Consider the following 26,675-nt stretch of genomic DNA (forward strand, 5'->3'; position numbering starts at 1 on the left):
CTTAACAGATCAGGTTTTATTATAGAAATGGACCCTATATGGCCCTGAGCCAATAAACGAATACACAGGAAATCGGCCCATACTGTGACACCAGTGCAATAAGCAGGAGATGCACAGCAGGGAATTATCATCCCAAACATTCCTTAAACTAGGCCATTAAGATTGTTGCGTCTTTGTGTTCCATTGGTGTCCATCGACAGTCATAATCAACCGAGATTGAGAGAGTGTTGACGGTGTTGTACCTGCATAGACCATTGCTGTCAATCTATATTCGCATTCAAAACAAGTTTTATAGAGAACGATATGCCATTTCTGTCAATCGACAGTCTCTAACAAACCAAGACTGAGAGCGAGAGAGAGTGTTTATTGTGTTCCATATATGTCGAAGTACAGTCTCAATTAACCACAAAATGTATGTATGTACTTTGAATGTAATTGTTGCAAAAACACTGTCAATACAATACTCGATTTATAAATATATCGAACGGATTATTCTATGACTTGGTTAATGTTGCGTCTAAATGAATAGTCTTTCAGCTCTTTTATGGAAATTAAGCGTTTCAGCATTTTGTTACAGTTGCCATGTTACTTACGCCCCATTAACTAAAACTAAGTAAAGGTAAAATCAAGTGCAGCAGATTATTGGAGTGTCTAGTATGTACGTTGCATCGCATTAACTACATTCTATACATATACTGCCCTAATTATTGTATCCAAAACTTTTATGCAGAATGAGAAGTCTCCCTTGTTGGTCACTTATAATAAAATTGCATGTCATTTCAATTGAAGTAGAGAAATATTAAGGTAGTAGTCTAGTTTTTTAGATGCAGTTTAAAAGTAGCGTTAGGAACTAATGTTTATAAAGCTGAAAGCATATTTAGCATACACAACTATTCAATAACATTTGTAGACCATGGAACAAAGCATAAACCGAACGTATGCCTGGAATATTTAAAACACATGATTTGAAATAATATTTATTTTGGCAGAAGAAAGGTTGTATTCATATGATACACAATAATAACACCCAAATCACCAATACATAAGGAAAATATAAAATAAACACAAAACGATCATATAGCCTACGATATTAATACAGTAAAACAAGGGCTTGATATATATAATAATTAAGATGTGAATACTAAACATTGCACATTACGAATCTGATATGAACTACAATGACATTTTCAAAAGAATAATGATTTTTGTTTGTTTGTTTTTTATCATATTATGATACACATTATATGAAATATTCATATTTACATATAAAGTCTTATAAAAGTGTGTACAGTTTCCAATATATACATTTACGCATACAATCGTAGAAGTGCATTCATGATTCATTTGTGTTTTATCATTTTAACCCCAGTCGGTGCGTCTCCATCTTTGGAGCACCTCTTTCGAGCCCTTCTGTTGCGTTTACGTGAGGCTAGCTTATCCTTCAGTTCCTGGTTTTCAGTCTTAAGTTCCTTGTTTTCTGCTTGTAAGGCCAATATTTTCTCTTGTTCTGTCAGTTGATTTTGACGAATTGTTCCTGCAGGTTAAAAAGAGAGCATTTAAAAATATTATGACTGATGTTTGATTATGATAAACCGGATAATCCGGAATAAATCCACTTGTCCGGTGAAGTGATCACCAGCCCGACTCACATGCGCCCAGGCCGGAACGCCTCAGTGAAAAGCGAATGCGTTAGCTGCTGCGTTACTTGGACAACCTGTTTAACTTTTATAGATTAAAGCCTGGAAACCCACAACTATCTTGAAGGTAACAAGCATTATTAAAGAAGTTTTAGTAATAATTACGAATAACAGCACATATATTATATGTGATCATTTGAAAAGTGTATAATGTTACTTATTTTACGTTTTGTATTAAACACCAAAAACTAATAAAACATGTACTGAATCGAAGTGAAAGTTCGCTCCATTCAACCGTGATACTGAATTCAGCTTCAATAATATCGAGCGTCTCCAGAATGTTTTTCAGGGTTGCTTCCAACGGCGGAGCTTTGACCTTCAATAGCATGTGGTAAATTTGGTCCCTCATGCCTCCCTGATGGAAGTCGTGCTCTATGTGATCCAATGTTGCAGGACCTAGCCCAAGCTTTCTTCCAAGATTCTGCCATCCTTTTCCAATATACTTGGACAAGTAAGCAATATCATCGTCTGCTGCTGGCATTTCAGGCGGTATTTCGGCTAGAAAAAAGTCATTGTATTTTGTGTTCTTTTTGTTTTGAAAAAAGAACGCCCCTCTCACATTTGCAACGCTTTAATAACAATGCAGGCACATACACACCGTATTTTTCGCTGGGTAAATATTCTTACAAATATTGAGTATACAAATATATATCAATATATATATATATGATTTATCACGGTCACCATACTAATTTTTTTTATCAAACTTTCGTTTAAAGGAGTATTTGAAAGGTTACAGGTTCCGAAGCATTAGCATATAGATAACGTTTCATTCTACAATCAAAGTATAATTTGCTTTAACAGTACACACAATAAAGTGAAATTGGATAGTCTACGCCAATAGTTTTCGTACTTCAAACTTTGAGTTTATAGTGAGATTGGCAGTTTTACTACCAATAACCATTTGACAAAGTTGTCAAAGATGTGATAACAAATGCTTTACTTCCAGAGCGAAAGTGTAACTGTGGTACTGCGGACAAAATAGTTATATTACGTAGATATATGCCTTACCCGCTCATCACCTGCCATGTGTTAAGTAAATTAAGATGATTACCAATCCATGTCTTTGGGCCGGGATTCGACTCAACTCCAGATCGAAGAAGCAGTATATGTACAATGCATTTATCCTCTTTGCTTCTCCTTGTTTTCTTTGATGTTGATGTTTCAAGTATCAGACAAACGTACAAAAACAGCTCAAACAGCACTTCCAACTTTCCCATCAAATCATTGACGCCTGCCTCCGCTTCAGCCATTCTTTCTACAAAAATAGATGTGTGTTTTACTTACTTTTTGTAATTATCTTCAACACTATTGTTCATACAGCATATATTTATTCAACAAGCCCATTAAAGGCATGCGAACTAACTTAAATTTCCGGAAGTTTATTTTATCATAGCGTATACAATGACGTCACGTCTATTTACCAAAAATATAAGTAATATTTGACGGTGAATACCACTTCCATGATTTATCACGTCAAAGCCGGTAAAGTCTTATTATATAGTATTGCTATTATCGTTGTCAACTTAACCAAAGTATCATAATGTTACTAAAACACAAAGGTTAAATAAAGCTTATATTGTCTTACATAGACCTATGCTGACAGTAAGGAGCATGAATATGTTTTAATAATTAAATACATTTTAAAATATATGAGATATAACCAATGCCGTCGAATACGTTGTTTTTATTTGTGCAAAAGCTTTTATTCAACTAAAAGTAAAAAAAAAAAAAAATATTTAAAGGTAAACAAAAGTTTGCGAACAGTGTAATATAAGGCTTAAGAACAATACTACTACACAACTTCCACCATCATGCAGTTTTTGTTTTTGTTTGAAGATCGTATGTATTATGTACACACTTTACTAACGTTTTTACTCCATGTTTTGTTTTTAGTGTTTACTGGTCTGTCGTTTGCTTATGTGAAGAACACTTTAACTTTAAAAAAAATAGAACAGTAAGAGGTATGGTTGCAGGAAAATGCAATTTTAAAGACTTAAGAAAACAGAAATAATTGCGGAAATTAAATATTTGTTGTTTCTTACACATTTTGACGTCATCCAGTTTTTTTCATTTACCTTGGTAATACAAGCTTCATTCTTGGAAAGTTTGGTTCTTATTAATACTTTTAAATCATGGTTTGTGAGTTTGATACGAACGTTTTTATGTTTAATCACTAAGGCATTTACATATATCCCATGCACTACAGTGTGCTCAATCCTAGCTCTTGAATGTAAGTAGAACATCAAAATAGCAAAATAGTCATTTCTACTCCTTACTAGTAGTTTATTTCATTGAAATGATAACACTTACGGAACGAAGAATATTTCCAAATTTGAAAGCTGTCAACATTAACCTCTAGCAAGCTATCCAAGTTCAATGCTTTCGACATTAAACTCTAACAAGTAAAACAAGTTCTTAGAGATCAGATTTTGATATTCTTTTCAAAACATTCAACAGAACATTCAACACAACACGTATTCATACTTATGAACCACTAAAATACTAAATTGATGTTTCATGTTTGCCCTACTAAGCAGAATAAGTTTAATATAGTCAAAAATGAGAATCACGACATTTACTTGAACTGTACATAACGTATAGCCACAAAGTACAGGTAAAATTTGCAGTTGAGTCTTAACAATAATGCGAGATTTCTCTTTTAACCTAAAGTCGACTCATTGAGTTATTGCACATATAATTATAAAATAAAACAAGGTAGACATACCTGAATGATGTAGTGCATAAAGGCAGGAGACACGTATCCATACACGTAGTTGTTTTTAACCACTCTGGTTTACAATTTTTATGTGTGGCTTTGTATTGATAGTTTATATCATTATTATAACGAACATCTGAGAAATGTAACTATACCATCTGCTAATGTTTTACTTACCTAATCTCCTCCGCACTGAAACATAGTAATACTATCGATAAAGGAAGTCCAATATTGTACGAAGGAACACCATTGTACAATTCAATCTTTTTATAACCTACAACTAAATTATACACTTCTTATGTCGTTATGCAAAGTAAATACAAGACCCCGAAGTCTTAAATTGTTTACGTTTGCCTCTTTTTAAACAATACCATACGAGCTTTCGTTCCTAGGCGCTTTAGATATAATTGAAACAATTATTCATTTCTTTGTATCACTATTTTTGTTTACGCTTCAGCACCAATGTTTTAAAACAGAAAAAAAATGACAACTATGACCTGTTGGCTTCTTTTGAGATTAAAAATAGAAGAACAGATATTATATAACTTTACATTATGTAATGATAATTGGAAGTGGTTTAAAAGTCTCTTTCACAGTAAGAGATTTGTAATACATGTAAATCATTATGTTTGTAAAGGCAGAATTGAAAAATAAGGCACCGTGCATACTTCACATTACTCAAAAATATAAAAAGAAAAAAATAACGAAACAAAATCATCAACAAATTTAAAGGTTAATTCAAATAAAAAGTAAAACAATACTTATGTGTGTATATGTTTAAATATATAGCGCAAACAGCGTCAATGGATCACATGAAATAAATAATGAATAACAGCTAAAGCGATGTATGAAGATGGATCACAGGGGTTTCTCTCGATTCTGTTTACCCCATATATTTACCGACAAGGTGTTGAATTCTCAAAATAAAAATGAAATCGACAATGTATAACAGTTAAAGTGAAGTTTCTATTTTATTTATAAAATGACACATAGAACGAACGAATGACTTTTGGAAAACCAAAATCTGACTTATCTATCAAAAATGATATAGTGTTGCATTTAGACCCGTGCTCGCAAAAATCCAAAATACTAATTTACCTAACTTCAATCATGGTTTATGCAATGTTGTACGATACTAAGTATATAGTTCAGTGAAGAGTCGTCGGTTTAACTCTAACCGATTAATGCGTTGTTTATGAATGAAATTCACCAAGAATTGGCGAAAGTTCCGTACTAGATTCGCTTCGTGATTGTGCAGCCAGTTTTATGACTGAGCACATCTAGCAATGTTATTGACTGATGACTGCCCGTAAATAAAACTTCTACAAATTAAAAGTGCTTTGTTAAAAGTTGGTGTATTGTCATCTTGTTCAGAATGCATTAGTTAGAAAAGCGCATACAATGTGGATATTTTATGTTAATTTAATGATCTACACCGTGTTATATTTGTTTATTTTGGTTGGTGTGGTATTTTTACATACGTATTTTGGCTTTACTAACCCTTGTCAGGATTGAGCAATCATTATATCCCTTACAAACAGAGTGTATATAAGGTGAAAAATCGAAACAGAACAAAAACACATGTGCGACCGATGGCCAAGTTAAAGAAACAAAATCGGTATTTCGTTCGGGCGATTGGAATAATCATATTGTGAGGAATTGTATAGATAATACTTTGAATGTAAGGCATCAGCCGTGACCAGCCTGTCAGATGTAACTAGAGCTATCGATCTAACCTATTACAATAATGTTTCAACATCATTTGCCCCTTTCCCAAAATAATTACACTATGACTTATAACAAACATAATTATGTAAAAATAAATCCATACTTCATAATAAACAATATTGATTGATAATCATTGTATTACTATTGTTTGTATTTCATTGATATTTATTAATCTGTATGTTAAAGTATAGTTCAGGAATGAGACTTATTTCACCTTTGATGGTTTTACTTACATTCCTCAGGCAATGAATTCAATTCTGAAAAATAGATATAGTGGTGATACAGGATTTCAAAGCCAGTACTATAAAACTAGACAAAACTCAATGCAAGTGTTATTTGAATAACTAACAACCAACGAAAATACTTAAGCAATTTTAAAACAACCCCCACCCATATACAACTAGTACATGAGTATGAAAGTTAACACTGACCTATAACTCAGACTTTACTAATTGAGGTATGCTCCTTTTTAGACAATAACTGACGAGCTTTAGCGTTACCTCCGCGGCGCTCTTTTTATACTTATTACAACTATAATTTATTTGAATCACTATAATGTTTACGCTGGCTTGTTCATCAACACTGTTTCAAATCAACACGAAACATAAACAGTTTCTATCGCCTGCTGGAATCGTTAAAACTGAAATATTGTAAACGGGCTAGTAATTACCTTTGATAATGACTTTCTAAGTTGTTTAAGAAACGTGTGTTCGAATTGGTGAAAGAAAATCAAATTTGGGTAGTTCGTTTTATAGTATATGATGAAATATTATTTATGAAACTTGATTAAGAGGCACCAACCGTGGTGATCCTGTCAGATATTGTTAAGCATGCGATACTCAAATAATGTCGGACAATCACAGCCCTCTTCCTCAATTATGAAATTTTGACAAATAGCTATTTACTCAACCTGATCGCTTCCGCCTATAATAATTTTACCATTATACTTTGTATCAATATTTATTTGGATTAAAAATGATGTATATATACTTGTATAAGAATTATAAATTATACCTGAGACATGTAACATTTTTACTGTTTTACTTACCCAATCGTCTCCTAGCTGAAACATTAATAATATAGTATCGATTAGGCAATTGCGGTTATGTAAGAAGAGACACAAATGCATACATTATTTTGTATAAAAAAGGGCTTCAACAAGGTATTTTCTTATTTTGTTATGTAAAGTAAAACCAATTATTCTTTTATATTTTTCATTACTTATGTTAACGCTGACAACAACAAATAACCTTATCAATGCCTATCACCTGCTTTAAAATGACATTCCAAATTGTCATAAGGGATCTTTCACAGATAATAATACAATTTACATAAACATCATGTTTGTTAATGCCGATCGTGAAAATTAAGCATCGACTTTACATTTGGCAATAATTTGTCGATTAGATTGACGAGTAAATCTATCAATACTATTTTAAGAAGAATATTTTATAAAAATAAAACACATTATTTGTGCGCACACTTCTGAATTAACTAGTTGATAACTAAATCGGTATCAAGTTTGGTAGGTTCATTTAATCATATTCGACGAAACATTGACACAGCTATGAAACACTATCTATAAATATTCGTTTGCACTTAAATCACATTTTTGTCCTATTAGTTATATGAAGAGGAATGTGCCTTATATCAACTTTAATGATTTACTAACCTTCATCTTCATGATAACCCACTACTCTGTCTGAAACAAAGAAATAGTATTGTATTGATAAAGGAATTCCAATACGGAATAAAGAGACACATCTTGACGACATAGTAAGTAAGATGATGAGCTACAATATGAATATATTGTGCATATCGCTTTGTTAAATTTGAACAAGAACCACGTACAAAACTCGTATATAAATATGAACATTTACACTGGCCCATCATTCAGACATTAATATTTGTTTGACTTCTTTGTATACTTCATAGTATAAGAAGAACAATACGTATGTTTTTACTTACATATACGCAACAGAACTGAAACATAGAAATGATAGTGTATCAATTAAAAAATAAAACACTCCAACTAACGGATATTTAATATTTGCTTAATTCGTTATGCAAACTCAAACCAACTCTTTATTTATTTGTTTCAATATTTACGTTTACGCTGGATAATATTTTCATCAACATTGTTTGAAAACAACAAATAGTCTAAACAATGCCGTCCACATGCTCACGTCGTTTGCTCTCATAAAACAGGCATGTATATTTACCGTTTATGATGGCCTACACAATTGCTTAAAGGGATCTTTCACAGTTATTTATTTAATTTTACATGTACATCAATTATATTTATAAACGCAAAATGTGAAAATGAAGCACCGTGAATACTTTTACATTTGTCAAGAATATTCAACTTAGATTAAAGAATAAAAACATCAATTACATTTTTAGAAGTATTATTCAAATAAAAGTAAAACACGTTCTTTGTGCGCTCATTCTTAATTACATAGCCAGAACAGAATCAGTTGTTATCCGAGCTGATGACAAAATCGGTATTATGTTTGGTTGGTTGGTTCATATTTGAAGGAATATTATTAATAACATTTGAACAATAAGAATCAACCGCGGCATCCATTCTTTCAAATGTTGTTAGAGCTTTGAAACTCTCCATATCAATATTTGATATAATTCAAAAAATATTTGTTTTTCTTATTTAGTATTTGGAAGTCTACTGGAGAAATTTGCCATATAGCACCTTTTTGTTTTACTTACTTTCATCACCATACAAGCCACGTACTGAAACATAGAAATAGTACTGTATTGATATTGTGTGTTAGACGATAAGCTACACAATAGATATACCGTTCATATCGTTTGCAAAATAAAAACAAAGTTCTATACAAAACACGTTAATGTTTATGAAAGTAAATACTGGCCATCATTCAGGTTTTAATAACTGTTAGGTGTCCTCCGTTTAAGGCAATACTTATTTAAGTTTTTGATGGAGTTGATAAAACACAATTAGTATAAGTTTCGTGTTTCGTTTAATAATATTGGAATAAACATTGTATATAGTTTTTGCCGTATATATAAGCTGAATACGTTGGATGGAAACGTATGAAAAAAAGAATTAACCTTCAGAAGGTAACTCAAAACAATCAGGGGTGGAAAGCGCATTAATTGCTGGAGGAAAGTTATCTTAACAATTCCTTTCTAGAAGACAAGAATACCAACAAAACGGTGCATATTAAGAGAAACAGTTCTTCAAAGAAAAATAAGTGGTTACAAATAAGTCTCCATCTGGAGAACAAAACTAAGCTTTGTTTGGCATAGAAAATATATCTAGTATAATAACAGACAATAAATAAAGAAACGTGAAAAGGCCAAGCGAATTTAAAACCCAAAGCCAATTTAAAACGTTTTACTGAACACGCACGATCAGCAGTGTAAGAATTTAAAAGTCGCTGAAAACATTAATATGTCCAATGATTCTCATGAACTGCCAATTTGTAGTGTTTGTTTTTCAGCTCAGAATAGGGCAATAAAATGAATTCTACAATCAGGCCATTTTACAAACCATACGTAATCGATAGCTTTACAGATTAGACCGAAAAAAGGATGGCAGAAGGCAACACCGAAGACCATCTAACGATGCTGACGTTGACAAGATAACTATACTGCCAATGTATTGATACTCTACTTTGGGACTATAATATACATTATTGGTTTCCAATGACAGCATTTACCATGAAAACATCAACACAAAATTACAAGGCCCCTTTCCAGAGAATTATGGGATGTACTACATGTGTGTAGATGAGCCGACATCTGGCTTTTTATCGTTTATTGACGCTAACCATAACACGAATTGTTTCGTTGACCAAGTGAGCAGAACCTTTGATCAATATGGTCTTCAAAACTAGAAATGAAAGTTTGAAGAGAAATGATTACGTGTTATAGCAGAAAAACGATACATGCTTTGTCTATATATATGTTAGCATACGTTTTTAAGTTCACGAATCACCATAAGGAGTTATCTGAGAACCTCATATACACTAAACAAAGCTTGCCCCTGTTTCTGTGACCTAATACGTATCACTTATACTTCTTTATCAAGAGTACACATGTGCGTCTGTGGTGGAAAGTGTTCCGAGAATCGACAGTGCTAGTAAACATTACTGAATATCCACATTAAATAGCAGTGTTTGCAGTCTGATAATAAAGGACAAACCAAACATGCAAATATTTTTAATTTTTGCATTCAATATAAAATATTAGGGAAAAATTTCATAGGAATGTCAGTTTTGTCTGTTAAACAAACTGACACCGATAACAGTTGTGCTGTTTTTTTCTAAAAAAAATATCACTGTATGAAACGGTCTCCGTCAGGGATGGCCACAAATGAACATAAACGGGCTTAAGTTAAAAAAAAAACGTGCCTGTGCATAGAATCTGCGCAAAGGCAGAACAGTGTGTTTCGACTGCAGCTTATTCAGTTCACGTGTAATACGTAATCGGCATAAATCTGTGTACGGTGTCACAAGGCACAAATCGTGGTAATCCTGTCAGAGGTTGTTTTCGCGCCGGAACTAATTTCAATAACGTATGTTGATCGTTATTGCACTCCTTCATCAATAATCACACTTGACTTATGCTTTATTATTTGATTCTCAATCTTATAAACATTATACTTTCTACACACTTGTGTTTGAATTTAATTTATATTTATGTTTGTTACAGTATTAAGCAATCAAAAGAAAATAAAACACCTTGCTTACTTTGCATTTGTAAAAAAAAAATCAATTAAATTTACGAAATCAAGCATTATGACTATTTTGAGAAGAATGCAATACTTTGAATCAATGTAAAACACGTTTATTGTGCGAATAATTTAAATTTACCTTGCGCAAACATATTCGGTTATTGTCCGAGTTGATGAAACTTAATCGGCATTAAGTTTAATTAATTCGCTTGTTGTATCATAACTGATGTTAACATCATAGATAAAACATAAACAATAGGCATCAGCCGTGTCCATAAATTTAGATGTAGTAAGATAAATGGAACGCATTTCAATTAAGTCTGATCATCATTGCCCTCATTCCTGAATAATTACACATGGACTTATGTTTGTTTTATATATTTGTATACTTGATCTTTTGTTTAAAATGTATAACGTGGAGATGTATGATTAAATGTAAATGAGACACAGAGAAGTGACTGTTTCATACTTGTTTCATAATGACGTTATAACAGATCATCCGGTAACTTTACTATCTTTACCAAACTAATTTGCCCGCATAAACGAGAAAACATGTTAAATTTTGTCATGTTTTTCATTTTTACATCCGTTTAAAACCCCTATGGTTGGTGTTGTTGAACTAAATTTTGCTTTCCCAGCTGTCCGAATACCAATCAGCATTAGCTTGATGCGTAACGTGATTAGTTGTTTCCCCCTCTGGGATTGTTTTGAAGTACTAGGTCGTGGTCTCCAAGCGTTCCAAATACAAACGGCGAACTACTACAGGAGTGAAGTTGTGGAAAGCGTTTGAAAATTTACCACAAAAGCAGGGCATTTCAAGGTTCAAATTGAAATTAAGTGGAGCATATTTACAACAGAGATAAAGTAACTTATCGGTTGAAAAAAAACCTGTCAGTTCAAATGCCTGTAGTTCAATCGTTCCGTACAAACTATACTGAAGAGAAGCCCTATATCTTGCAAACGCTGAATTAACTCCAAAACAGTGAATCTGCTGCACTCGGTTTGTAATTGAAAATAAGAATTTTAAAATTTGTGATAACGTTGCAGCAGAAGTTCTGCTTCACCTTGATCAGCTTAGTAAAACTTTTCTATTATGAATCATAAGTGTCATACAGACATTTTTAGGAGATGCATTTCTACACTACGTCAAAAATCACGTATAATATTATGAGTGTCACTAAGGTTTTAATAGTTGTTTAGGTTCGTACTTTTTAATTAAGAATACCAAAACCGATCTGTTTCTTTTTTTGCAAAAATGCTAGTAAACATTTCCGTTAGAAAGCATAGGTCTCAGTTACGGTAGAAACAAATATTATAAGGAGAGAATTGCTAGCATATGAAGAGGCATCTTGAATATAATACTAAATCTGAATATGACAATTATTAGGCTCATTAGAGTGCCCTCACTGTCATACCTTGATTCAGTACTATATTCAAGTACTCTTATGTTAGGTTTCACAGTCACACACTTACTCATTATATTGTACATGAAAAATATGTTTCTTAATGAGAAAACACATGAATACATATACCAGAAGACTAGATGTTTGTAATTGAAAAAGGCCTATACACATTTTCGGTCCGGGGGGGGGCTTCGACTCAGGAAACCGACCACAAGGGGCGTTGTTCCCTTGATCGATCCTTACTGGTGAGGACCCCAGACCCCACACCTACTTGAGGGATTTACACTGCTACATTAATACATTTCTACTCCCCGTATAAATCTCGTATACTATTTTGAGTGACACTCAGGTTTTAATAGTTGTTTAGGTATGTACTTTTTAAGCAATAATACCAATACTGTAAAATATACCGATCTGTTTCCTTTGTGCTAGCTTATTAAAAATGTTCACATTGTAGATAAATGCATATGTGAAATTGTCCATGTCAAGTGTATGGATAATGATTATAATTGCACGATGAAAAAGATGCATATTTTCAAACTAAAAAATAAATGGTATAGAAACTTTCATTCTGTCTAGCATCACTTGGTTGTGATAATTATTGAAATAAGCCACTTTTGATCGGGAACTTATCTCATTAATTCCGTTTCCATTCAGTCGGTATAAAATTATCATGTTTGTTGAAATTGTGACTTAATGCAGTAAGCGAAATATTAAAATTTATACAGTATTTAGCTGTAATTGGAAGTTTAAGGTAACACTTTAATCACGATTTTGTAATCTGAAATAGTACAGTTAGAAGCACAAGTAGTCGTTACTTGGATTTTTACCAAAATTACAATTACACTCGACATTGTACGAACGGACAACTGTGTTTGCTAAATATTGAACCGTACAAAGGGAAAACACTTTATTTTTTTTCTGTTTGACTTTCTGGTATATGCCAATTAAAAATAAACAAATTATATAAACTGAAAATTGCAAATAATTTTCTTTGTAAACCGGTCAAAACAGAGATTAAGTATTAAACAGATCTATCAGTTTGAATGATATAAGGAAACACCGAAAGTTTTACGTATACAGCATACATATTACCTATTAATTATATCTATGGACACTTTTCAAAGATTATTGGGTGGACACAATTTGTAATTTTAGTAACAGTGACATTGGCCTTGATCAAACCCACTCAAGGATACAAAACCAATTATGTCATTGTGTCAACTTATGGACATCGACCGATCAAAAAAGGAAAAGTCAAGCAAATAGTCATTCTTAATAAAGGTGTTTTTTTTTCTTTTTTTATTACCGATAGCCTCAGTACTTATTTTAAAACGGATATGTGTCATTGTTTATTTTCAACTCGCCTACGCGTTTTAATGAGATCAAGTTCAATGTTAGTTGCTAAGATGTTAATGGCTGCTAAGCAAGTCAGTGGTTGCTTTGGTAGTCATTGTTTGATAAGAAAGTCATGGACTGCTAAGGCAGTCATTGGTGTATATGGAGGTAGCCAGTCCTTAAGAAGGAAGTGGTTAAGGAAGTCAATGGTTGCTAGGGACGTAAGTGAAAGCTAAGAAATTATCTGACTGCTTAAGTAGCCCTTTGTTGCGAAGCACATAACTGGTTACTATGAATATAGGAAGTTTAGTTGCTAACCAAATTTCATGTAACTAAGACAATTCTTTCAAAGGAAGTCATTGCTTGAAAAAAAAATTTTGGTAGTTATTGATGTAAGTAGTAAATGTAGGCGTTTTCATCAAATAACAAGGGTCTGGGTCTATCAGTTTCAGAGAACGTTTCAAAACTTTACCTTAATAATTATATAGATAGTCTACCAACTGGGCGTTACAAGCTTAGATCCAATGGTGATTACCTTATTTGTTTAGTAAAAGACCAATTCATGACGCTACAAACCAAATATTTACGGTCTGTGGCAAGCGATTGTGAACATAAAGCTGTATAAATATATAGAAAACTTGAGACCCCTGGGCCAGAGCGACATTTGACTCAATCTTGGCTAAGGGCAACTTCATCAGGCTACATACCAATTATTAAAAGTCTTTGCCTTGCGGCTTCAGAGAAACTTTATATAAGTATATAGAAAACCTGACACCCAGTGGACGGTGCCAGCTTTGACTCCAGGGGCATTATTTAAACTATAAGGGTTTATGATCTCAGCAAGAGGCTTCAAACAAAATATTTAAGGTTCGAGCAATGCGGTTTCAGAGATGAACAATTTGAAGAAAAAAACAACAACTAAGTATATATAAATTTAGAGTCCTATTGGGACCAGCTCTGATCCGTAATGACAAAATTTTAACAATCGTAGTAAAAGTCCGCATTATTTTCATGCTCTCGCACAGGGTGTTCTACGGAAACTCGATTAACTTCGTTTCAGCTAAACACCATACGCTCGGGTTGGGATGAACCTATCTTCACTCTCGGCCATGGAATATGCTTGTAGTCCTATCTGTTGATCTATGTAAATGGGAAACTAGTGGCCGATAATACCTAGTAAATGGTTGTCAAACTATTTTCGATTAACCAATATTTTCATTAAATTGCAATCTAAATATTTAATAATTTTGTTAAGATATATTGAAGAATTTAACTTCTATAACCAATGTTTACTTACTTTCTCTAAGACTCTGCCTCGTCTCTGAAACATGGAAATATGTTTAAGCAATTATGTATTTATATAGGAATTGAAATATTTTTAGTTTTTTAATCAACAAAACAATTTCAATACAGAAACAATGTAAACATTTATCTTGCAGTGATAACAACCTTTCATACAAAACCATTCTTTTCAATATTTTGAAAGTTTATTATTTAAAAATCATGCATGTTCCACACTGTATTGTAATGTGTTTTGTTTTGTTAAAACATGTGATATGCAGAAAAAATGAAAGCAGTACTGGTATTCTATTTTAACGTTTGGTTACATACAAATCTCACGTGGCGTCTACATGGTGATAAGCGGTCATTTAAAGTGTATGTTCATGTTATTTCGTTATGTCTTAGGTAATATACATCCGGCCACTATTCTTTGATTAGTGCTTTCAAGATATATAAATGAAATATAAAAAAACAATAGCATTGCTTTATATTATGCATTTGTATATACATGTATCTTCGTAAATGCATTTTTTGCCAATAAAGTAATATTTTATTATAAATAAACTGTATTAGTTGCGCGAGATTGAATTAAATAGTTGTTGTTTACGTTGCTAAGAAATCGGAATACTCGGTCGCTATCTTTAAAGTTAATACGGACTGGTTCCCGATATTTTTCAGTTGTTTAAGGTACACTTTTAAATGAGATTTAACAGATCAATGAATCTAGAATCTCTCTATTTTTGCAAAACCCGTGTTGTGTGGATCCAAAAAAAGCTGTTTTAAAGTTTACTTGACTTATTTTATTATTTTTATAATAAATATACACAATTCAAAACTGCTTACTCTATAATGCCGGTTAGAGGACGCACTAGAGAGAGAAAAAAGAGGGAACAAAAAGTAGAATATGTGCAAGAAGAGGAGCAGCCACATGAATGGCGGCAAAGTCAGTCGCCGCAAATACCCCTGGCATCTCAGTTATCTCTGGCACCACAGAAACCCCTGCCAAACTTGGATGGAAATAGCATTAAGGGTAATGTTATTGATTGGTTGGCGAATGATGATCTGTCAACATATGTACCATCACAAATGAAACGGCAAATCACTATTTTGTGATATACACATTTGGCCCTTTTAAAAAGGAGCAATGGAATTGAATGACACGTTCACAGGTTTGGTGTTTTAATGCCTCCAGTACAGCACTTGTGATTATTTGACATTGTCTTGTTCAGTGGCCATTTGGCTTTTTCTGTCATAAGTTAAACATTACATGGGACAATTTGGCTTTGGGCGGGGTTTGTTAAATGTTATTTCAAGACTTCGTATACATGTAGTATGCATGTATTTATCATTTATGTAGATATTGGTCAAACAAATACGCGACAATATAAATACTTTGGGAAAAAAACGATCAAGCTATGTGTTGTGGATGTGTATATATGTGCCCTTCTCTTTTGGTTTGGAGACGGTGGACGGTCAACCGCCATCCACGTTAATCAAACGGTTAGGATAATGGTATATTTTGCTATGGAAGGGATCTGCGTTAGTCGCTTAAAACATTCCCATTGAAAAACATAAACTATTTTTACTTATGATTTATATAGCGTTCTGTGTTTGCTGCGTTTCTATCCAACATGTACTTAGTACTTAGCGACAGCTTTAGTGAATCTAGAATTTCTTAGAACGTGGAGCCTTTTCGGCAAGGATCCAACTCTTTGTATACTAAGACGCAGACGGGTGTTTGAGCATGCGATCGAAAGGTGATCGACTCTAGATTGGACAGCTGATCGAACGTCAGTCGATCTAGATATAAATATAGAATGTGATCGATCGCTGTAACTCGAATCGTCAGATCGATATAAAAAGAGCAAATGTAGATAAACATGGCGGCTTACCAACGAATAGAGTAATTATGATATTACTGTCATAATTATAACGACTTTAGCAGGTTTGTGATTGTTAAAACAATGAAAAAACAAGCACCTATAATTCAATTTTCACGGCCATTTTGATTCCCTTTTTTAGACTCGCTAGGTCTGACAAGGTCTTTGTCGGCACGTTTTTACTCAGGCCAACACTATTTCAATCAATTCGTTTTGGAAAAAAAGTAAAACATATCTTAAAAAATGTTATTTCCAAAACTTTAACTTGTAATAAAATATTTACAGTATTGTGTAGACATGGATGTTTTATCATGTAGAATTACTCGTAGTGGATGATAGTATAATTTATATCCAAGACAATAGTGTCTCTTTGGGCTTTGGGGTGTTTTCTTGGACACTTAACATTCTAGATAACTTGAGAGCAGATGTCCCTTCCTCTATGATCATTTTGTACATTTATAAGCATGTTTAAGGGCAGCTGAAAAAAGGCTGTCTTGCATTATCTGTGGATGTGCCTAAACTTAAATTAACATCCAATTATTTCGTAGTTATGACACTAAGATTTTGAGTCATGTTAACCCAATTGTAATTTTGCTTTGCCTTACTACAATAATTCAGGTCACGTGACCGCCATTAGTGAAGTGTGTGCACAACAGACGGGTTGGCTGGTGGGTTTTAAAAGATGTTGTTTTGGCAAATATGGTGGATTTCTATTTATAACGGGAATATTAAAATGGCGTCGTTTGCTGTGATCACGCTTTTTGCGGTGGATTTATCTATTTAAAGACATTTTTCGCGAGTTTAAAATCAGCAGCTCCAGTGATTATTGAGTAGCATAAATGCCGTTTAAGCCTTGCAGATACGCACACATCTTTTGATAACCAGGTAAAAAAAATGGCCGCGAATCATGGTCACAGTGCTCGCAAATTTAGGGACTATGGCGATATATTTTTGATATCAGTTACAAAAAATGGATATAGTCCGAGAGGTTTCCGACTTGAATGTGAAACCATGTTATTATAAGTTATAAAAAATCCTTGCTTAACATTTAAATAGCGTGGTTAAGGATTCATACGTCTAAACATCGCGAGAAGAAAAGTGCGGATGAAATAAATTCCTAGTGAACTTGAGTTTCATTTAGTAAACGAATGCAGTTTTATAGTGGTAAGCTACGCCATCATAGATCACACATCAATAAAGGCAAGTCATACACTGTCAAAGTATTGATTATGATCCAACGAGTGTCACTGTACCAGGGAATATCAGTATTGTTAATATCATTAGATCGCTCTATTAAGTCCAAACCAAAAGATTGTAAGGATTTTTTTTATCGAAAAATGAATTGCTCCAAGCAATATTTAACTTTTGAGAGGGCGCGTAACGCCAGGGTGGCTTAGCATGGTGCTCATATGACGAGCAATTCAGGTTACGACAGACCATAGCTCCGTCATCATGGTCAAAAATAAATAATGATCTGTAGTGGCGTAGTATGTTAAAATGTGATATGTTCCAGGGAAATCGACTGGCCCCGGTAAACCAAATAGGTCGAACACGATCGTCAACCCGATTTGCTTGCATTGACTTTAAAGGGAAATGCTCGTGAGCGAGCTGCAAATTTAACCATGTCTGTTCACGATTTGGGGCAAGGCATGCCAAGACAAATTTCTGTCACTCCCCACATATCGTGAATGAAAATGTAACCCTTTTCTAAAATTGGGATTCTTTAATACATTTCATATACAATTATTTTTCGAGGAAAATTGATAAACATTTCTTTGACGGGAAAAAAAATCACAAGCCGAGAGTAAACTAGGCTGTCTTACATAACAGTTTAAAATGCATATATATATATATATATATATATATATATATATATATATATATATATATATATATATATATATATATATATTATATATATTTCTACATTAGTTGTATTTGGCCTTGTCGAGACCTTTACCTTGGTCGAGCACCTCGTTGCTTAGTTATCAATTAGTAGGGAATCGAAAGTGGACTATAAATATAAAACTGGGATTGATACACTGAATATTAATATTGTGAAGAATATGGATATAAATAACATTTATAATTCCGTTGTTGGAATAACTTAGTATTTCTCAAGGCCGGGACGTCCTATTACTTGGCGTCTTGGTGGATGAATTATTGCGTTGAGTTGAATTGCCAGAAGATTGCGTATTTTGCATTGGCTATTGGCAATAAGTCGTTGTACTATTGCATTGCTTTGTATTGCCAGGAGATTGCGGATACTTATTGCTGACTTTGCATTGGCTATTGACAATTGGCGGTGACATTGTGTTGAGTTGCGTTACCATGAGATTGCGAATTTTACATTGGCTATTGGCACTTGGTGGATGCATTATTGCGTGGCCAGGATATTGCTGGGCTATCCCACTGTGCTAAACAGGCTATTCCAGCATGGGTAAACCATACAACATTTTAGCCTTCGAAAAAATGGTATCCCAATTTGTAAATACAATTGATAAAACGGGTTAGCCTAGCCTCTCTCGGCATACGAGGTTAATTCCAAACTCGGACTTCCAGCCATGTGTCATTAAGACCTATTATAGGGGCCGTTCGTTTCACGGCCATACCCTTTTACTAACGATTTGTTTAGTTGTTGTATCAATAGCAGTTATTATATAGCAAAGTTATTATGCTATAACAAGTTTGATATGTAGACGTAAATTCAGGAGCTGTCAATGTCGTTCTTTTATTTATATTCAACTAAGAAGTAAAACAATATGGAAACGTTTTGACAAATGCGATTGTAAAAACTTTACAAAACAATAACATGAAGAAGTCGTTTTAAGGGCATCTTATCGTTCCAATACTTTTTATTGATTAAAACAAGCACACTAAGATTTTCTTGTCACACAAGGAATAGTCTTTGTAAATCATTTTTACGATTTTTAAACTAGTGGCCGATACAAAAGCTTAACTTTCCTTATCACATCATTTTCTCTAAATCTTGGTCAACTAATCGCTCCCATACTTGCTATTTAGTTTAAATCAAACGTACTAGGATATCCTTATCCTATCACACGGAGAAAAGTCTTTGTAAGTTCTGAATTATCCATATTATATTATTTTCTATTAACCCTTTTTTATTTAATTGCATTTAATATTATTTTACCAATATTAACGAATATACTTCAGAATTTCACTTCTATCACCATTGTTGACTTACCTTGGTCAAAGAGCACAGCATCTGAAATATAGAAATAATACATAACATAAACATAGAAAACATATATTGCATTGATGATAACTTTTCATTGAATAATAGTACTTTTAAACATTAGCGGTTAATAATGTATACAACAACTATGTTAAACACTCATTATTTTACCTAAGAATTGTCGGTATGCAAAGCAAGAATAAAAGCTTTTGAGAGACATACTGGAATTCCATTTTAGGTATCTTTAGGGTACGAATATTGACATTTAGTTTTCATAATACATTTTTTACGTTAAATTTGAATGCGTACGTGTATATTTAAAATAAAGAAAATGTGGATTCACTTGTCGGTATTTTGAATAGCATTTGAAATATGTCGTTAGTGATATTATGAATATAATACTGCTATATTTACTACTGACCTTTATTTCAAATAAAACGCTAATCAGACTAAATTCGATAGAATTTCCTTTTGATTGTAGAAAGGTATTTTTTTTATTTTATATCATATGTTATGCAGTATATGGTAATTTCAGAATAAGTAATTGATAGTTTGTACATTGCTAGAACACATGTTGCAAATACTAGGGTTGGATATTTTGCATTTGAGTAAATATTCGTCTGTAAGTATCAGTGTGCTATTAGCTTAAACTGAAATGCTAGTATATAAACATATACTATATCAATTGTTGCAATGAATGGCATTGTGTAAATTATTTCCAGACTATAACCTTAATAACAGAGCATTCCAATCCGCGTTTGTGTTTTATTTGGAAGTCATCAGTCACTAAGGAAGCTTGTAAACAGTTCGGAAATTATTTGGTTCCTAACGTAGTCATTTGTTTCTTTAAAAGTCACTTGTTACTAATTAAGTAATTCAAGTCGGGTCTATTTTTATGTGTTAAGAAAGGCCTTCGGCCAAAAAGGGAACATATGCAATACAAAACATATAGTCTTAAGAGTTGTGTTTTCTTATAGAAAATCATTATTTTTATCGATGTGTATAATTACTACATTTAAAAAGAATGCTATTTTTTATATTCTGTCATCGTTTAGACATTGCATAAGATTAGTGCCGTTTTGAAAGTATTGCCTACCAGGAATATATATAAAATTGCCTTTCTTGTCTGAATTTGTTTCATTCAAATAATACATACAATTCATCTTTTACACATCTTTTATCAAAATTAATAAAGCAATATCTACACCTTCGACTTTCCCTGCGATTCTCAAATGTCGTCAAGTCTCAATAAATGATCTATGGCTAGAAGATCGGAATATCGTAAACCATTTCCTAACATAAAATGGTACATTAATTATACATATTTTTCTAGGTTTGACCACGTTTTAAAATGCTAATTTATGTGTCACATCGTGTTTAGTCCCTCAATTTTGAAACAGTTTTCACTGTTACAATCAAATAACCTTTGCTTAAACGATATTGAAAAACACACAATCATTTACAACTTCCGAACCTAGCTAAAGAAATCGACAACCATATTTTCATTATATACTTTTTACAGATGTAACCCAAACTTTACATTCAATGCCGTCATGTCTTTTAGGCATTTACTAGCAGTTTTTTTTAATAACGTTCATTAGAAATATATAGACGTTTGCACCAATATTTGATACACTTTACATGATGATCAATAGATGATAACCGCAAGTGCAAGAATATCAGATATTTCAGCATCATAAAAAATAGGCTTTACTATGAAAAAGATGAAATAGTCAGTGTGGGAAAAATGTCCAAATGCCATTTGTAAGCCTTTATAACCTAAACCGACTTCGGGGCTGTGAAGCTAATATTGATTATGCCTTTGTCCAGGATACTTTAGGCATTCATATAAGTCCCATGTACTTATATACTGATGTAACATTTACCGGGACACCATTAAAAGACCAATGCTTGCATGCCCGCAGAAGCCCACCATTTGTATAATCGATTTTTTTCTTCTTCTGATTTATAGTCATATCAGTATTTTCACAGAATTCCGAAACATAATTTAATTGCAATAGCAGTGTCAGCGCAGTTTGCCACGTCATCGGTTATAGGTATGCATATTTTACCCGCGAAGTTGATAAGTTAGTTGTTGATAAGGTAATCTTTGGTTGCTAAGTAAGGGATTGGTTGATTAGCAAATCATTGGTTGCTTTTGAGTAAGGAAGTAAATAACCATACCAGGAAACAACTCATTTTCGTGTTTGTCTTAATAGTATATGCCATTTACTAATTAACAAATTCTATAAGCCCAAAATTTGAATAACATCTAAGTGTTTAAATCTTAAAATGATATCGCAGCAAAATTAAGTTTTATTTCTCATGAAATATACGTGACACAATATTACAGTATGTTTCTGCTTTATTTAACAACTAAATCCGTAGCGGGACTGTAAAGGTAAGAAATGTTCTACGAGTCGTGTATTAAAAAAATACAAAGTCTTCTGCCATTTATGTTGTTGTATTTATCCCATATCAATAGTATGAAACTCTATTTGTTTTTAAATTCGACGTGTTTCGTTCCTTGTATACTACTGCGCGTTATATGAATGTACTTAATATTGGAAAGTAACTTCACTTCATTGAAAGAGGTAATACTATAGGTATATGATGATGGCATTGCAGAAATTGCATAGCAAATAAAAAAGATATTTCCAGAAGAAGCAGAGCATGTTCGATAACATTGTTTACATTAAAAAGATGCTGAAAATATATATCACAGATTAATAGTTTCGGCATTATTTTCAGTACGCACATTGTATAAATAACTCTTCAAAGACATACAAATAAACAGAAATTGCACCTCTATATAAGTACATTCAAACTTAATATTCAAAACGCTGTTCCTTAAAATGGTATCCACACCTAACTTGCCAATGACAAAGAATATTGTCCGGGCAAAGTTTTTTTTTCCATAAAGATACTTGAGAACAAAAACGTAAGAAAATATTTTGGTTTTAATACGGTCAGGTGTGTGAAAAATTTGGAAACTAAATGTACATCAGTGGTCATTTTTGATGTGTTTAGTCTCAGGTAAAATTCACCTGAATACCATTCTTTGGCTATTGCTTTCAAGATATGCAAAATCATTTTTTTTTAAAATGCAATATTTTATGAGTTTTAATTTATCTTTGTAAAGTGCCTTTTCTGATTTTCTGATATGGTATGGAAACGTTTAAGGACTGTCTGATTTTAAAATGTCTTTCGACAAACATACAAAACAATTAAATATTGATAGAATAAAGTGGTCATTTTGAAGTCAACTTTAAAGTTAGCACTTCGTACTTGCAATCCTTTAAAATAAATGTTAATCGACATAAATTCTATATACATCGTGTTTAAGGTAAACATCGTATTTAAACTATTATTATATTTTAAATACATTTAGTATACATTATTAATTTATTATACATTTTTGGTTCTGTATTAACATACTTACTCATTTATTTTAGAAATGAAAAGCTAAACTAGGCTCAATGCATGATATCTGGACCATGAGTAAACAAATATTATGTATGCACAGTTTGTCTTAACATTGAAACTAAATATCAATGAGTTAAATAGATTATGTTTAAACTTTTTGTACAACACAGAATAGATCGAAGTGAGAGAGCATCCATAACAAAGCGTTTTGTTGGGTAGAAAGTAATAAATATATACACACGTATTTGTGGATGGAAATATTTGTGTACCAATGAGCACATATGTTTATTCAAATTTCTCAGCAGTTTTGGGCCAAATGACGACAGGAAGACATTTGATAAAATCTTTCAAATGTTAGTTTAAACATATTTCATTCATCAATACATGTCAAATACAATGTAAATCAAATACAAGTACAAATGTTATGAAACGGATGAGAACGAAAGATAAATAAATCTTATAATGTTCTTCTCCTAAACATCGTCACCTTAATTTTATATGCAGTTATTGAGTTCTTGGTGTAGGGTAAAGACATGTTAATCTATCACGTGACCGCTATAGTATATCGACAAAACAAGATGGCGAATGATTCGCCCGCTTCAACCTATAATTTAGACATTTACGGATGTGAATGCTTAGGTAGGACCCGTATTGTAACACAATTTATTTGCATGATTTTATTTTATCAGAGTCATGCTATATACAAGCCTTTAACTTGATAAAGATTTTATTTCTATTCGAACATTGTCCAAATAAGTGTGTTTTAGCGTAAAAGCAGCTATATGAAACAAAGGTTGACTAAGGGCCGTATTCAGAACAACCACTCTCACGCACACAATGAGTTAATCCTCTGTAATCACATACCGGCCGAGATATTTTCGAGTGAAAGGTATATCCGTATTCACAGGTGTAAGTGAGACTCAAGTGTTTCGCTTGAGTGGGACATTTGTGAGTGCTCGGCAAGGCCACTTGAACCGCCCTCGAGGTTGGTTGTGAATACGAATTGAATGAGTGTGTGTGAAAACATGACATGACAAGTGGAAAAGATGAAATATATCAGTCTTTTAAGGTGACAGACATATTTTAGATATTGTCTTTAGCTGATAAAAGTGATAATTATTGTTATAAATCAATTTTGGCGCCAAATCGTTCACTCATGTACACCGACAGGACCTTGAATAACTTTGTAAAGAATTTGGTGTCCTTTTCCTTATTCAACATTTAAAAGCTTGTATTGAGCTTCTAGCTGGGGAGAAATTTCGAATTGCTGTATATATAGTTTAAAAAAATTTGGCCCAAAAGCGTGCTCTTATTAACAGAAACACGGTCAGCAAATACATTGTTAAGAATTGTGTGTCTTTCTCGCGCATAAACATTTAAAAGCGGATTTAGCTTCCTATTTGGATAAATGGGTGAATTGATACAACGGTCATATTTACATGTGAATATCAATTGCCTAGGTTTTTGATGGTATCCCTCCAAGATACACATTTATTTTAACCTCACCAACATGGAGTTAATCATTCGATTTGGATTCGTCGTTTATCATAAGGCTGGTCGATTGGCTAAATGTTATTGTTTATTTTATTCCAATTGATTTTGTATGTTATGCGAAACATTTTAGGAGCTTAATAAAATCAAATGTAACGAATAACTTTTTATACAAATTGAGATATATAAATGTTTGTTTTGTGGTCATTTACTTATTTTTAGAAGCGGTTCGAACAACTCAGTACATAAACCTTTTAAACATTGTAATATAAGTAATTAAACATTTAGGATGTTTTTCAAGGAAAACAACAACAAAACAGACATGTTCTAAGCATAGGCTTATGTATTTTATAAGATTACTTTAAAAGAAAAGCATAATTATGCTTTCAATTGCTTAACACTTATTATTGACTATTGAAAAAAGGGGAACATTCATAACTTGTTTATCGTTGTTTATTTTATCATTTTGCATGTGGCGAATACAAGTATGTTATTTAATACTTTTATCTTAGTGAAAACGCTTTTTCGAAATGTTTTTTTTTCAAAAATTTAAACATGAAAACAAATAAGCAGATGTATTTATGACATATTGATATATATATAGTCTACCATTAATTAATTTAAATCTAGTAAATTAAGCGATTCTAAATAAAAATTAAATATATAACGGCATACTAATTTTTTGGGAATCTTTCTAAGTTTACTAACAGCCAACTTTCCAAAACTATTATTAAAGTTGGCATGTCTTAATCATTATTCCGTATAAATACATTAATAATTTTGTTGTTGAAAAGAGTTGTTTTAGATAAGATTCTCTGAAAACATGAAACAACGTAAATTAAACGTTTTTGTTCGTATCTTGTTTATCAAAATGTTTGGTAGGTTCACTGTGGAAAACACGTGGATAGATGTTTTGCCTGACTGCACTATTGGACTGTGTTTAATTGTTGCTTCCTCATAAATTACTGCAATTCATTTAATTTTTGCAGTGTAACTTTGTTCACTAAAAAATTGCGGATTTTACAAAAGAAACATACAATTGCGTGAATCAAAAACCAAAAAAATTGCCTTATACAGTATCGTCGTCGTCGTAATCTAGTGTGTGTGTGTGTGTGTGTGTGTGTGTGTGTGTGTGTGTGTGTGTGTGTGTGTGTGTGTGTGTGTGTGTGTGTGTGTGTGTGCATGCGTGTGTGCGTGCGTGTGTGTGTGTGCGTGTGTAAGATTGTTTGTTTCTTACACCTTGACTAAAACTCAGAAATTGTTCGAGATATTGTTGTCAAAATTATTACACTGCTGCAAGACACAATACGTACATGTCTTACAAAACCCATAACCTATAAACTATCAAATATAGGCCGGCATATGCTATTTGCCAATGTTTATCCAAAGCAATACCTACCATTCCAAGGTTTTAATATTTACACATTGCAAAATTTTTAACATCTCTTATAGAGTTCCTTATTGGAATGCCTATTAAAAATCACTAGTTCTATACTTAACATACTGCAACATGCTTTGTGGTACTAGGAAGTCGAGTTCGTATTCAACGGAAGTATCTATGTTTGCATTGATATCTAGAAAATCGATTTTCTTTCTATAGAAGAGACCGTTTCGACGATTTGATTACAATTATGTTTGTCATGACTATCAAATTACTAATATCTCGTGAGTTCTACTTGATATCTTTATAAATAAGCAGTATATTGAAAACGTATTGTCTTAAAGTAGACTCCTGGTCTAATTACAAGTAAGCTACAACAAATTATTAATATTGTCAAATAGTATGCACTTGATTCTTA

The 26,675-nt window shown here is 32.6% G+C and overlaps 1 protein-coding gene across 2 annotated transcripts in view; it reads right to left on the bottom strand.

Annotated features, from left to right (window-relative positions):
- The window catches only part of LOC128224087 (uncharacterized), a 103,975-nt gene that overhangs the window by 7,954 nt on the left and 69,346 nt on the right, over positions 1 to 26,675 (bottom strand). The window contains exons 8-18 of one of the 2 annotated variants that reach the window (XM_052933741.1): positions 19,969 to 19,989; positions 14,897 to 14,920; positions 8,869 to 8,892; positions 8,113 to 8,127; positions 7,817 to 7,846; positions 7,193 to 7,207; positions 6,378 to 6,401; positions 4,594 to 4,608; positions 2,752 to 2,955; positions 1,902 to 2,195; positions 950 to 1,534 (exon numbers count right to left, since the gene is read on the bottom strand). In XM_052933741.1, the coding sequence (XP_052789701.1) occupies positions 1,341 to 1,534; positions 1,902 to 2,195; positions 2,752 to 2,955; positions 4,594 to 4,608; positions 6,378 to 6,401; positions 7,193 to 7,207; positions 7,817 to 7,846; positions 8,113 to 8,127; positions 8,869 to 8,892; positions 14,897 to 14,920; positions 19,969 to 19,989 (860 nt within the window). In that variant the 3' untranslated portion in view covers positions 950 to 1,340. Of the gene's footprint in view, positions 1 to 949; positions 1,535 to 1,901; positions 2,196 to 2,751; positions 2,956 to 4,593; positions 4,609 to 6,377; positions 6,402 to 7,192; positions 7,208 to 7,816; positions 7,847 to 8,112; positions 8,128 to 8,868; positions 8,893 to 14,896; positions 14,921 to 19,968; positions 19,990 to 26,675 lie in introns of those variants that run through there. The other variant, XM_052933742.1, reaches the window with a different exon arrangement.

This window comes from Mya arenaria, chromosome 17 (assembly GCF_026914265.1).
Source record: "Mya arenaria isolate MELC-2E11 chromosome 17, ASM2691426v1".
Classification (NCBI taxonomy): domain Eukaryota; kingdom Metazoa; phylum Mollusca; class Bivalvia; order Myida; family Myidae; genus Mya; species Mya arenaria.